Consider the following 15,492-nt stretch of genomic DNA (forward strand, 5'->3'; position numbering starts at 1 on the left):
CACTGAGTAAAAACAGAGAAAAGGAAAACAGAGCAGAACCAAGTGAAAACAGCTAAAAAAAAAAGAGATATTCTTCTTCTCATTCCTTCCTGCTGTGCGCTAGGGGTCGGGGTGAACAGTGAGTGGCTCATTATCATTTAAAGGAACAGGCGCTGAAACCAGCCATTTAGAGGGAGAACTCCGCTGCAGTGTTTGATCCTTGTGGTGTTTTGAACAAACCAGAACTGTGTTTACCTGGGAAAAAGGGGTACAATCGTTCACATTGTTTGAGGGTTGTTGGCTGCGACGTCTTGTTCACTTCCTGAAGCCGTTGATCTTGTTTAAGGAGCTGAAAGGAGAAAAGGATATAGACACCAGTGCTGTACACTGTACTCAATGTGTTAATACTGAATTCTAATAAAACACACTGTTGAGGACCAAGGTGCGGTATTTTCCAGGAGGACTGTTTGTTTTCGGTGTAATGTTAATGATCTGTTTAAGCAGCCTTCGTACAGGTGATGTAGCAACGTTAGCTCAGAAAATGACACATGCTCCTGCTCCCAGACAACATCATCCATCACTCCGCCGTTCCCAACTCGGCTGAGGGAGAATTTCTGCAATTGTGTGCAGTTTTGTTGCATGTGGAAAACATATGCAGATTAATGAGCTGTGGTGGACTCATGACAGTGGACACACAGGTCTGCAGGTACAGATGACACACACACACACAGCTCGGATGAGACACCTGCATTTCAGACTGATGATGTCTCCTGACTCCATTCCTGGATTCATAATCCATCCATCCATCAGATCTCTTTACACGTTTAATCTTTTTCAAGTTTGCAGTTGTTCTGGGGCCGTCCTGGGATCATTGAGTGCCTGCCCATCACGGGCCTTCACACATTCACCCAGTCACTTACATAAGCACTCACACAGCCAATTCACCTACCAGAGTGTTTTAGGCTGTGGGAGGAAACCCATGAAGACACAGAAAGAACACACCACACTCAACACAAGAAACAGTGACCCAAGGTAAGGATTGAACCCAGGACACTAAGACCCTGGAGCTGTGTGGCAGTGGTACAATTTAAAAATATGTTTATTTATTTTTTTTAATGTGTCAATACAATATTTGTCAAATAAATACTCATCTGCTGCTGATGTGACATCACTAAAAGGGTCAACACACTTGGAGGAGAACACTAATTACCAATCTGATGAGGTACGCTGCGCAGCAGGTTAATGTCGCAGTCACACAGCTCCAGGGACCTGGAGGTTGTGGGTTCGATTCCCGCTCCGGGTGACTGTCTGTGAGGAGTGTGGTGTGTTCTCCCCGTGTCTGAGTGGGTTTCCTCCGGGTGACTGTCTGTGAGGAGTGTGGTGTGTTCTCCCCGTGTCTGAGTGGGTTTCCTCCGGGTGACTGTCTGTGAGGAGTGTGGTGTGTTCTCTCTGTGTCTGAGTGGGTTTCCTCCGGGTGACTGTCTGTGAGGAGTGTGGTGTGTTCTCTCTGTGTCTGAGTGGGTTTCCTCCGGGTGACTGTCTGTGAGGAGTGTGGTGTGTTCTCTCTGTGTCTGCGTGGGTTTCCTCCGGGTGACTGTCTGTGAGGAGTGTGGTGTGTTCTCCGTGTCTGCATGGGTTTCCTCCGGGTGACTGTCTGTGAGGAGTGTGGTGTGTTCTCCCTGTGTCTGCATGGGTTTCCTCCGGGTTACTGTCTGTGAGGAGTGTGGTGTGTTCTCTCTGTGTCTGCATGGGTTTCCTCCGGGTTACTGTCTGTGAGGAGTGTGGTGTGTTCTCTCTGTGTCTGTGGGGTTTCCTCCGGGTGATTGTCTGTGAGGAGTTGGTGTGTTCTCCCTGTGTCTGTGTGGGTTTCCTCCGGGTTACTGTCTGTGAGGAGTGTGGTGTGTTCTCTCTGTGTCTGCATGGGTTTCCTCCGGGTTACTGTCTGTGAGGAGTGTGGTGTGTTCTCTCTGTGTCTGCATGGGTTTCCTCCGGGTGACTGTCTGTGAGGAGTGTGGTGTGTTCTCCCTGTGTCTGTGTGGGTTTCCTCCGGGTGACTGTCTGTGAGGAGTGTGGTGTGTTCTCCCTGTGTCTGCGTGGGTTTCCTCCGGGTTACTGTCTGTGAGGAGTGTGGTGTGTTCTCTCTGTGTCTGCATGGGTTTCCTCCGGGTTACTGTCTGTGAGGAGTGTGGTGTGTTCTCTCTGTGTCTGTGGGGTTTCCTCCGGGTGATTGTCTGTGAGGAGTTGGTGTGTTCTCCCTGTGTCTGTGTGGGTTTCCTCCGGGTGACTGTCTGTGAGGAGTGTGGTGTGTTCTCTCTGTGTCTGCGTGGGTTTCCTCCGGGTGCTCCGGTTTCCTCCAACAGTCCAAAAACACACATTGGTAGGTGGATTGGCGACTCAAAAGTGTCCGTAGGTGTGAGTGTGTGAGTGAATGTGTGTGTGTCTGTGTTGCCCTGTGAAGGACTGGCGCCCCCTCCAGGGTGTATTCCCGCCTTACAGCCAATGATTCCAGGTAGGCTCTGGACCCACCGTGACTGTGAACTGGATAAGCGCTTACAGATAATGGATGGATGGATGGATGAATGAGGTACACTGGACTAACTGACACTTCCTTGGCTCTGGAGAGATTGGGGTAAAGTCTAATTCTTTACAAAAACAAATATCTTGTTTTATTGGACTATAATAAAATGAATGCATTTAAGACACAAATGCCTTTTCTTATTATTTGTTTGTTGTTTGTTTGATTGTTTTTAGTCTGTCCCTTCCTTAGATGTAGAGATGAACAGAAAGAGACCTTGAGGCGTCCCATTGACTCGTCTCTGTGCACTGTTCTAAGGGAAACATGAGATTTAGAATCAGACACTCTTCAATTTTTTTCACTCAAACCACTGGAGAATTGCAAAGAAATTCATCCGTTACTGTTCCGACTTTTTCATTTGTCTAGATCAAGTTTGTTCTGAAAAAAAAAAATAATAAAAATGTCTGTGGAGATTGCACCAGCGCAGTGTAATAGAGAAAGGGCTATTTTTACAGTGCTCCAGCGGGACAAATTTTGCATGAAATTTCCCTTTAGAATCCCAGCCAGTGTCTGAATGTGAAAGCAGGGCCTAGAGTGTACATCACATGAAGCTACTGACAGCTCCTGATGCTGGGGAGGGAGGGGCTATATCTAAAAAAACAACAACATGAGGTTAATATAAACTAGTATACATGTCATTCAATATTATTCCAACACAATTACTCCAAATATGGCCAAATAGCCAAGTTTTGGGTCTAAAGACAGACCTGAATCAACAAGAATAATGTAGCTGTATGAACTGGGACACAGAGTCATGATTCATTAGATTCAGATTTGACTCATATGTTTGGAAAGACTGAAGAGAAATTAAATCCAGTGTTGATCATATCTTCCATCTGAGACCATGAGAGAACGGCTGGGCTACAGTAGCCGGAGGAGTGTAGTGGATAAGGCCGCCTCCCTTAACTAATACACAAGGGTTCAGGTCTCAATTTGGGTAGGAACACTGCTGTATACCAGTATAGAGCCCTTGGGCAAGACTCCTAACGCAATACAAACTGTGTGCAGGTGTTAAGTAATTTCAAATTGTAGTCAGTGACATTGTTTCACAGTTAACGTAGCTAACAATTAATCAGATAATATTGTCCTGTACGTGTGTTTTGTTTCTTAAAGCTACAGCATGGTTCTTAAAGTGCAGTTGTTTACCTTAAAGGTACATTACAGCAATTACACAAACAATAGCAAAATTGCCCATTTGTATTAACTGGAGTTTTCTGTTATAATTTAGCAACAGCAAACTGAACTATTAGCATTTAACAAAGTCTGGCCAGTGTGTGAAAGCCAAGCATTTCTATACATCAGTAAACACTAGCCAATGTAGCGTTTGCCGATCTGGACCTTGGTCGACCCAGAGGCCAGCAGCTGACCACAGCTTCACCTCAGACCGGAAGACGCAGGTGATGGGCATGTGAACGTAAACAGAATTGGGGTAAGCAGCATACCAGACTGCTCTAATGCTAACAGTGAATAGCGCTGCTCACATGGCCACGTCTTTCAAAACGTGTGGTAGATTGTGTGTTTGTAAACAAGACTTTATCTTTATTCCACAATTCCATGAATCTAGCCTGTGTTTTCCGAATCCTGGGGATCTAACCCTAGTCTTCTCCAGAAGGAAAGTTGATGTATATGTAAAATATTCCGCTAACAGTCAAAGCTACCACCGCAGTGACTTTCCCTCCCTCTTTTCTGAGAGGACAGAACCCTCCGGACTGTAAGCTGTGTTCATCTAACTGCAGACCTAAATCACCACACCACACACATTCACGGAAAAAAAAAAAGCCCAGTCAAACGTATTCTTCAGCACGGCCGCTACAACCAGTTCTACCCCTCCAGCCCGTCACGCTCTGAATCTGCTGTTAGAGGAGAACACCGCAGAGCGGGAGCTTCAGCCTTGGGTTAAAAGGGTGAGTGCGCGCTCTCTGTCTAAACAATCTCCGTTTGTAAGAGCACAGCGTAATCTGACTTTGATCAGTGGTCAGACGGGCTGCTGATAGCATCTTTAATATCGCCTTGGACACGGCGATGCAACGCGATGACATTTAATTGAACGTTTCAGCACCGAGACGTCCTGCTGGGACTGAAACTTGACCTCGGCTCGTGCCTGACCTTCAGCTGCTGTAGTCACACACTTCAGAACATGCTCATGGACTGCAGGGACAGTGTATTTAGAAGGATACGTTTAGTCTATGCTCCAGAAAAGTCAGCAGAGATAATCCAACTCACATCTGAGCATTTTCTTCATTAAAGACGACAGAAAAACATATCAAATGTTTAATTAAAAAGCACTGGCATTGTCATATTCTAACAGTAATGCATTTTGTTTTAAGGTTAAACTTGATCAGTAATCATTACCTAGTCACTGCTACAACACAACAATTAACCATTAACATTGTTCTACCCAAAACTGTAGATTAGTCACAATTTCAAAAGCCCAGTGCTGTACTTTCACAGCACACTCTCACACTGCACGCATTCATAACACAGTTCCTCTAAATTCTATTTGTTGAATTGGTAAGTCAGTGTACTCTGTGTGTTTTCAATATTGCATAGTTTCCACTGCTGCCCAGCTACTATTTACACCACTAGAAACCATAAATAAACAATCATATATTGCTATTTCTAATTGGAAACCTCTCAGCAGCAGCGCAGTTTACAAACCCATGGACCCTGGCCTGACGTTTTAGAGATTTCCTATTAACATTAGTTTAAAACATCCCCACTCACATGTGAGGGGCCCTCTCCATGAAGTATAAACAGATTTATTAGCATTTTGGGTTTGTTTTTACGTTGTGAGTTCTATTTATAAAAAAAAAAAAAAAAATTTATAAAAACGAACAAAAAAAGCAATGACAAAATTTGGTGAAAATAACTATTTTACACTTTTCCTACTTAAGATACGAATTTCAAAATCAGAAAATCAAATTTAATTCCCGTTTCCCATAGAAACCGTTTGCATTTTTTCATAAAAACAATTTTAAATTCGAATTATATTTTTAAACATTTATCTACTGATTGGCAAATGATGGGTCATTCATCTTTAGAAAAAAGAAAAGAAAAAAGAAAAACCATATACTGAATATATGCATCTTCACGTGTCCACGTCCGTTCTCATTCACATCAGTTGCAGTCTGTAAGACATTTCTCGTTTCTCATTTGCACTCTTCTTGGAAACCTTCTTCAGTCAATATTGGAACAATGCTGTGAGCATTTGATGGCAGCAAGCAAAAAGAGCATCAGGAAAGTCAGGTACTGAAGGTGAATGATGAGCTCTGGATCACAAACGGCATCATAACGTATCTCAAAGTCTGCCCCAGAGCCCAAAAGCTGGAAGATTTGAATCGAAAACTCCTTTCTCTGACACCCAGCATTAGGCATGATGACCTCAGAGGGGCCTGTTCTATTGGTCAATGCTTTTCTAAGGAGAGTATATAGCCCTCGTAAAGTAGCAGAACTGTTCTAGAACAATTGTCCTTTCTTAGCAGGTCAAAATCTGGTGATCCAGTTGTCCCAGTCCTCAGTCATTTCTTTCAGACCGTTCCTCCCTAAGTTTCCTTCAAACCAGAGCAAAAACAATAAGTAAACCAAGTATGGACGTAGGTCTTTCATCCGCAAGAAATGATGCTGAACCGCTTGGAGACGCAGGACATGTTGTGAAGGACGATGCCCAGCAGAAAAATGAGAATAACCGCCACCAGGAGGACGGTGCAGAAGCCGGTCCAGGCCGAGCTCTTTAGCGCCCCCTCTTCCTCCTCCTCCTCCACCACCTCCACCTCCAGATCCCGCTCGTGGAGTCCCGACTCATTAGGAGCTTTGAAGTCAAAGCGGTACGAAGACTCCCCGGACAACAGGGCCTGCTCCGCGTCTCCAGGAAGAGACAGCAGGTAGCAACTGTTGCCAGGCAACCGGACGAAAACGGGGGCATGCTGGGAGGGGTGTGTCAGGGAGATTACGGACAGCATCTCTGGGTCGTCAGGCAGCTGGGACACGGAAAGGCTGCTGGGAAGGTGAGTGACGCTCCGGCACCAGGGGCAGCGAATCTCCCGGTGGTTCAGCCTCATCTGGCCCAGGCACACGGAGCAGCAGGTGTGCCGACACTGCAGCATCTTGGGTCTTCTTCGCTGGGGGCTGTAAGGGTTGAAGCAGATCTGGCACTCCAGCTTGGAACTCTGGGACAGCGTCTCCATGGTGGACTGATGGTGCCCACTTCAACAAAGCCAGTAGCTCCTGGGGTTTGTTGTTGTTGTTGTTGTTGTTAGCTAGTTTTATTTGGAATGGGTAATAAATTGAAGTGGTTTTAAAACTGCATCCAAATGTAAAAAGCAACTAAGAATGTAGGAGAATAGGCAGAGCTTTGGGCATTCCCAAATTCACACTAAGTCTTTTTGGGGTTATTTGGGCAATACTACAAGGGCTGTTTGAGGGGTTACTTGTTAAGAGGAGGGTTCTAAAAGTTCTAAAGTTCTACTGGAGAACATGTATTACTTGTTCAGCTTTACTGCCTCCACGGTGAATCTTACGTTGATGTCGATCGTTCATAGATGATATAAACAACCTGGTCTATAACTCACTCACTCAGTCACATTTAGCAGGAAGAAAATTCTCCACAAGGGGGTGCTATCTGTACTTAGATATCTTCAGTGTTTTGGGCCAGTGACACTATTTAGCTCTTTCACTCTCACAATTTTTCATCTCTAGTTCTTCCTTCCGTCACCTTCCAAACTTTTCCTTCCGTGCAAAATTTCTCCCAAAAACAACAAAGCCGACTGGCTCCAAATAATTTATGCTAGAATCTCCAGTGGCCCAGTCTTCTGATGATCATCAGTGTGGAGCCGTTATCTCTCTCTCCCTGTTGAGTGCTAAGGGGCTGATATCTTGATCTTTTAATCCATATCTGGCTGGATCTGTGGAATGAAGGGGAAGAAGGTTAGTGTCAAAACAAACTGTCATTATTTAATCCAATCTAAACCTCACACGGCCTTGCATATAGAGGGATGGGGGGGAGGGGGACGCTATTTATTAGGAAGTGTGAACACTATCTGCCTCTTGTCACACACTCGAGTTCAGGCTATGTAAACACAACTGGCAGGGATTAAAGCTGTGTGTCAATTCACCTCCAGCTAAAATGGCACAGGAAGTAACTAGACTACCATGAGAGTGCCAAACAAAAGAGGTCAAAAGAATCAAGAAAAATAATCAAACAGACATCATTAGTGCCTTACTCCAACAGGCTCAGTACAGGAAGCAGCTACACGGCTAGTGTAACATTCCCTGTCCCATGATTCCAGATCAGCTCTGGACTCACCGTGACCCTGATCAGGATGAGAGCCGGAGATAGACGGTGTATTTTATATGTGCTGTGATCTAAGGCTTTGCAGCGTAGGTTCTAACATGACACCGGAGACAGCACAGTGAAATGCTCAAGGCAAATGTCTTTTCTTCTGGGCTTTGATTCGCATGTCAACATGAGAGTTTTTCACACAGTGTGTCGACCCTAAATAAAGGATAAAAAGATCTGGGCTGAAGTGACAGCTGTTTAGATTTCAGCAAATAAAAAAAACATTGAAAAGTTAGTCCAATGACGACTTCCCTGGCTGTACGCTCTCTGGCCAATTTATCAGAAACAGTTACTTTGTAGCACCACCTTATTGAACAGTGACTGTGGAGAGTACTGCTGCACAAACAGTTACCCTTCCTCTGAGAAATGAACCTTCCTCCCCAACATATTAAGCACAGTTTGAACTCAGGGTGTTATTTGAAGGAGCTGTCATTTTCATTCTTCATCAGATTATGAAGAAATCAATATACTGACACCTAGTGGCCTGCATGTATTTTAATACAGTCATCCTCCATAATTGGGAGCATCACCTAGTTCTGTCAGGGACTAAAAAGCATCGCTTAGATAAATATAAATATGGTTCACTGCTATTCTGTGATAATATTATTTGCTTTTCCATTAATCGATTTCCCCATTTCTTAATCTCCAAAGAAACATTCATTCATTCATTATCTGTAAGTGCTTATGCAGTTCAGTGTTGCGGTGGGTCCAGAGCCTACCTGAAATCATTGGGCGCAAGGTGGGAATACACCCTGGAGGGGGCGCCAGTCCTTCACAGGGCAACACAGACACATACACACCTACAGACACTTGAGTCACCAATCCACCTGCATCGTGTGTTTTTGGACTGTGGGAGGAAACCGGAGCACCCGGAGGAAACCCACGCAGACACAGGTAGAACACACCACACTCCTCACAGACAGTAACCCGGAGGAAACCCACGCAGACACAGGGAGAACACACCACACTCCTCACAGACAGTCACCCGGAGGAAACCCACGCAGACACAGGGAGAACACACCACACTCCTCACAGACAGTCACCCGGAGGAAACCCACGCAGACACAGGGAGAACACACCACACTCCTCACAGACAGTCACCCGGAGGAAACCCACGCAGACACAGGGAGAACACACCACACTCCTCACAGACAGTCACCCGGAGGAAACCCACGCAGACACAGGGAGAACACACCACACTCCTCACAGACAGTCACCCGGAGGAATCCCACACAGACACAGGGAGAACACACCACACTCCTCACAGATAGTCACCCGGAGGAAACCCACGCAGACACAGGGAGAACACACCACACTCCTCACAGACAGTCACCCGGAGGAAACCCACGCAGACACAGGGAGAACACACCACACTCCTCACAGACAGTCACCCGGAGCAGGAACCGGACCCACTACCTCCAGGACCCTGGAGCTGTGTGACCGGTACACTACCTGCTGTGCCACCGTGCCGCCTTCCAAATCAAAATGACTTAATTCCACTGGATTAACCTTTAGCTGAAAAATAACTAAATACTAATTTTAAATGATCCTTTTATTTTCTATTCCATTTGTCTCCAACTCATTTGTCTGTTAAGGGCTTATATAAATCTCATCTTTCCTCTTAAGGGGGAAATGAGTGGTCCTCTAGTAACACAATGCTGAGAACTGCTGTAATTCCTCTGAGGTTAAAAGCTGGTTGAGAAATACATATTTCCCTGGGGCAAAACGTTTCCGAGTGCGGAGCCACACTTTGTTGGATATTTTTGGGTCGGGAACCATTCTCACTGTAAACTTAGGGGAGAAAATGCAACAATACACTATGAATAATGATATCTTAGTGAGGATGTACTCCTGACACTTTCTGAGTGAAGCTTTTGACAGCACTAGACCAGCACTAGCACATGGAACCATTGGTTTATGATGTTTCCCCCAAGAACTAAACCAATGAATACGTACACAACCAGTCATTGTGCACCTCTTCACTGTGGACCACAGCCCCATTCCGTGAACCTCAAACAGGGTTACAGCTATTTCTCTGCTCCATGTAAATTTGATTTAAGGTCACAGCAGGCCCCGAGGAGCCGCCTCACTATTATGAATGTTAATTGCTTAGCTTAATGCATGTCAAGTCAGGATGATTATCCGTGCAAACTGAGGTCCGCCGGTGACACAAACGTCCATCCGGGATGACCACAGTGTTAGCATTTGTCTCGTGTGGCTCTGCCGCAAATTAGAAGCCGTCATGTCTTCCGCGTCATGTTGTTGTGCTTCATCTGTGGGCGTTATGTACAGTCAACTCTATATAATAACATGCTCAAATAGCCGTGACATAATATAATGAGAAAAGAAAAGAGAAGCTGAAAGAGCTGTTGCTCTAATAACAGTCCATAAACTGCGTTCTCCTCTTGGGCAATCGAACCGAGGGAGTGGCACTTCATCAAGAATTATTCTGCTCTCGTCCCCGGAGAGAAAAGTAATTAATAATGTAATTAAACCTGCGATTGTCTCGTGAATTTACAAACTCCCCCGAGGAGCTGCTGGTTATTAGATACGGAGCGGTTAGCGGAAAAGGAAGCAGAAATAAACTACTTTTCATTGAGTTTCTCCATCAAAAGGCAACAGCAGAAAGCCCCACCTCAGACATGAGTGTTACCTCATTTCGTTCCTATGATTTACAAGTCTCATCTATTCAGATCTGATGAAGTATCGGGACTCACTGAGCGCGTTTATGATGATGTATGAACCTCTTATTTTCTGATCACATTCAATCTCTTCCTTTGATACTGCACACAAAGCGTGGGGGAGGACAAAGTACCGTGGTCCGTCTAGAGACCTGCGAGTAAACTTACTAAATCACTCCGAATCTTTGACAAGGGGCTAACCTTGACAAACCGCCCTTGGAGTTCTCTCTGGTTCCCACCCACATCAATCTCTAGTTTTTATGCTGAGTAAGGCAGCTTTCAGCGCAAGGGGCCTGCTGTCTTTCTTTGCCTCGCCCTGGACTCATCAGCGGCCCGCTACTGAAACCCTCCGGAGCGGTTCGCCATTATGGTAATTTCTGCACGTGTTTTTTCTTTTTTTCCTCCCTCGCCATCTGTGAAAAGCACCGGTAACGCCAGACACGCAGCTAATGAAAGGCATTCACCGTGGAATTACTCTATTAATTGGTTCCTAAAAGTGCAGAACCGATGTCACGTTGCGAGACTAGGCCTTGTTTTAAATAACAGTGAATGTGTGGGAGGCCATTCACCAAACTGGGCTTTGGGAGAGTGGGGGCAGGGTGTGAATATTCCGCAAATATATCAAGTGTTATTTGTCATCCTGATAGAACTGGTGCAAAAGACAATAAAACAGCTCGCAGACTATCAGCTGTATGTGGTAAGAGCCCATCAGCTGGATAAATGAAGCGGCAGCGGGGGATTTGTCAACACCAGATGAGAAGGGAAGGGGTGAAATGGGGGGAAAAGTCACTTAAAAACATGTGCATCCTCAAGGGCGATGGATGGGGGTCAGGGGGGTGGAAGTGTAAAAGATGGGTGGGGGTGCTGAGCCGGGGGATGGGGTTTACTCATGAATGTCTTTGGTGACATGGGCTTTTCATTCAAGAGCCAGAAGAACCAGGACCATTAACACACACTTCATTTACATAGTGCAGATTCTGCCGTACTGAGCCTAGAGTAGCAACGACAGAAGCACCATTCTCCCTATTACAGGTCGGCAAAGGTCATGCCCATGTATAAAAATGTAGAAAGTATGTTTAATCACTTTTTAATAAGACGTTTTAACTGAATTAGCCACCAACTATTAACTTGCTCTACTGTACATAAATATTCTGTGGGGTTAAGTGTAGGGTTAGGTGTCTGCGATAGGGTTTAGTCCACTCAAATGGTGCCATTTCTAGTCTTTGGAGGACAGTGTTGGGGAAAGTTTAAGGCTTGTTTTCCATGCCGGGTTGCCAGATATTCATACACAAGTTACAAATCCTGGAAATGCTCTTTTAGTAAAGCATGTATGCTTTTTGAGACCAGGCTTAGGCTGGGATAGGGGTAGGATTAAGGGTGTGTTGTCTCATCAGCACTGTATTTTGTACACACTGCACAAGGGTGAAGCGTATTTCTTGGAATGGATATGTAGTCAAATCTGTATGAATCAGTTTAGCTCAGTTTGACATTAGCCTGTGAATTTACCTTAAATCAGAGCATCTTAAGCTGATGTCACAGATCTGGGCAGTTGCTGCTCTTGAAAAGAAGCAGTGGCTGGGTTCACACGTTTCATTGGAAGCATGTTCTTCACTCTGACATGTGGTGGCCCTGTGTGTGATTGGTGGAGGCTTACACTGCAGAACTGTGCGTACTGAAAATGCTGTGTTGATCAGATCATTTCTTTCTTGTTGTTTACCCCAGCACCGTTTCCTGCCCCTCCTAGGCTTTATTCCTCCAGACCATCAAAGCAGCTGCTCTGACCTCGTTACATAAACGCATGTAGTGACCTTGACGTTCAACTTGAAGCGGCTTTCCTCTCCTGATACAATCGTGATTAGCTTCACGCCGTAGACAGTGTTTAAAGGAAGACAACGTTCTTCCTGAATGAGAAGAAAGACCCTGGGAGAGCGCCGGACGAGGGCAGTGAAAATATAGAGGCTGTCCCTGGAGGATCAGGGGAGCTGGTAAGTGTGTTAGGAACACACTCCTCATTTCCATACAACAAAGCCCTGCGACCCTTTTAAAAGAGCACACACACCAAGTTACAAACACAAGCAAAACAGCAGGTCTTCCAGTCTTTAAACTTCCAAATAAAGAACACACATCAGCTGGGAATGTACTTAAAAACTCTTATGCAACTGAATAGCTATCTGTTCCTTAACTTTGATCAGGATTTATCATTCCAGAGGTGCACTACGGATACAGATTACAGAGTATACAGCCCTCATCATTACCTCGGTGACAGCAGAGCTGTTAAACAAACCCTGGCTGATCACACTCTGCCAAAAGTGCTGAGTTTGTCAATCGGCATCTGATAATATGAATTTCAACAGAGATAGTACATGTTAATATCCATGGAATTCACAGGGTAAACCCCAAGGGCACAACTAGCCTTAAATATCAAGGTTCTAGTGACTAGTTATTGAGTAGTTCTATTGTTTTAACACGTTATCAGCCTGACTTTTCCTATTTTTCATCTGTAAATCCTGCAACATTCAGCTGATATTGAATTCAGAAAACTGTAAGAACAAGGGTTCTACAAGAGTTTTTTGGTAAAAGCAATGATAGATTTTATAGATCTGTTCAGACTGAAGGAGTGTGTGTTGTGTATGGTTCTATAGAGCACCAAAAAGGGTTCTTGTATCATACACCACCTGGATATTAACAACAGAAGAGCTACAGAAACGTTAGCCCTAGTCTTAAAGTTACAGTAAAAGAAAAAATATATATAACTCTGAGTTGTGAAGAGAGGTTGAATATCAGTCATGGGAAAACAAACCAGGATGGTTTCACACACAAGTTATTAGTGGATGAGAGGAAAAATAAAGACATGAGATAAGCATTTTGTGCAGTGAATGAGCTATGATTTGTTTGCTTTACAAACAAGAGTCACACAAAAGGTCCCACACTGGTCACTGTATAAATCCACAAAAATCCAACTCCGTTAACCAGAATTACACAGTATTTTTCAAGAACAAAACCATTAAATGCCTTCATTCCGTGTGTCAGCTCAGATCTAAGGTATTAGTCTTAGCTATTAGTCACCACCTACTCATCTGTTGCCTGCAGCTATAAAGCCCCACCCCCTCAAACTGATGATATTTATCCCTTAGGTTTGTGACGTAAGTAAACCTGGCTACATTAATCCATATTTTGGAACACTGCAGTTAGCTCAGCCATGGTGGTGACCGCTTTATTTGGCCGTGGTACCTCTTCTACCATTAACAACACCACTCAGACATGCTAACAAGGTTATAAGCCAGGCTTTCACCTCAGGGGGTCTTTAATGGAGCCACAATGTGGGTTTAAAAGAACCTTTCCTTGCAGCACAATTATTCTACGCCTTAATTTACAGCGCACAGAGCTGAAGGTCTAGGTACTACTTTAAATTGAAACTAGTGATAACATTCCTGCTGCACCCAGTCCTGTTTGTCTGCATTTATTTTGGATGGGTTTTTAAGGCTTCTCCAAATCAGTCCAAATTCAAATGCTTTTATAAATCCAATCCGGTCTGAGGGCTGGATATCTTTCTAATCCCCGTCACCTGAGTGCAAAGTCCTGCTTAACAATACAAGCTTGTAGACTAGGACATCAACAAGCTCTAAATAATATGGAATATCTATCTATTTATTTATTTATTTATTTATTTATTTTCTCGTTGTGTTATGAATCGAGTTAAACTTCCTTATCTGTTAAACGCTCCTCTTTAGCTGCAAAGTTAATTCCAGTTGCGTATCTGGGCGGTAAACTGGACAAAAAAAGACCATAAGTCATCGTTACAACCTTTTATCTGCCAGTCTTTCCCTCGGGCGTTAATAATACGCCATAAACTGGTTTACAACGCCGTGTGGAAACATGCTACACGCTCTACTTACGCAACGCCACACCAAACGCGAACAAAGTTATTGACAATTGTTAAAAAGCGAAAATACCACCTTATATCACCTCACCACTGCGTTTTCTATCAAGATTTAGTTACAGGGTGTGATAAATAATGCGAAAGAGCTGGGAAAAGACGCTCAAACTTCGTGAAAAACCGAAGTAAACAAAAGAATTCCAGCACACAAGCCGTTTCTGAGGTAAACTCACCTGGTCTCGCGCAGTGATGTCGCGCGTCTCCGTCTCGCGCTACGTATCCCCCCAAAGAGGGGTGCGTGGTCTCGCTTTCTTCTCGCAGCGTGTGCCGAGTGCTCTGACAGTTCAGTCAAGCACCGCCCACCGCCCTATTACACACACTTTTACACGCACACACACACACACACACATTCCTGTGATCAACCAAAAGCCAATAGGATAACTAATAGCATCATAACCGTTCAAAATGACCAATATCCAAATAATCATCAAATAATGTAACTAATAAATAACAATAATAGATGTGCTTAATACCCAGTAATCAGCAGGATGTAACTAATGGAAAATAGCATAACCATTAGCCAAAAAAACAATGACCAACAGCTAGACAAATATGCCAGACAAAATCAGTAGAATATTCTAATAGCAAATAGCTATAGTCAATAGTAGTCATAGTAGCCATAGCCTAGACGTTATTATCATAAGGATTATAAGCCGGGGATCATGCACCCGATGCACAATGGCTGTTTCACCTAATGATAGTCAAGTCAAGAAATATTTAATATTTATTAGTCATAAAAGTGACCGTAAGTAATTAGATCACTCAGTGGAAATTATTATTGGCAACACATTATGCCAATATTCATAGTCATCACCATTAGGGTCACTAAAAAATTTGTTTATAGTTATCCTGTGGGGTCAGCTGTGGTCTAAAGATTAAAAGAAAGACAGGAAAATTTGTGGTTGGGGAAGTGAAGGGACAGTGCCCTCAATTTCCACAACTGCAGTTTTCTTGTGCAAGGCCCTTTTATTGGCAACTCATAAGC

General features: G+C 44.2%; 1 protein-coding gene across 1 annotated transcript; it reads right to left on the reverse strand.

The window, feature by feature from the left end:
- Positions 1 to 4,853: 4,853 nt before the first annotated feature.
- On the reverse strand, positions 4,854 to 14,790 carry LOC136679274 (E3 ubiquitin-protein ligase RNF152-like). Its single transcript, XM_066657711.1, has 2 exons — positions 14,681 to 14,790; positions 4,854 to 7,455 (listed from the first exon to the last, which is right to left on the reverse strand). The coding sequence occupies exon 2, from the start codon at positions 6,736 to 6,738 to the stop codon at positions 6,157 to 6,159; it is 582 nt and encodes a 193-aa protein (XP_066513808.1). The 5' UTR covers positions 6,739 to 7,455; positions 14,681 to 14,790; the 3' UTR covers positions 4,854 to 6,156.
- Between the last annotated feature and the right edge of the window lie 702 nt (positions 14,791 to 15,492).

This window comes from Hoplias malabaricus, chromosome Y (genome assembly GCF_029633855.1).
Source record: "Hoplias malabaricus isolate fHopMal1 chromosome Y, fHopMal1.hap1, whole genome shotgun sequence".
Lineage (NCBI taxonomy): Eukaryota > Metazoa > Chordata > Actinopteri > Characiformes > Erythrinidae > Hoplias > Hoplias malabaricus.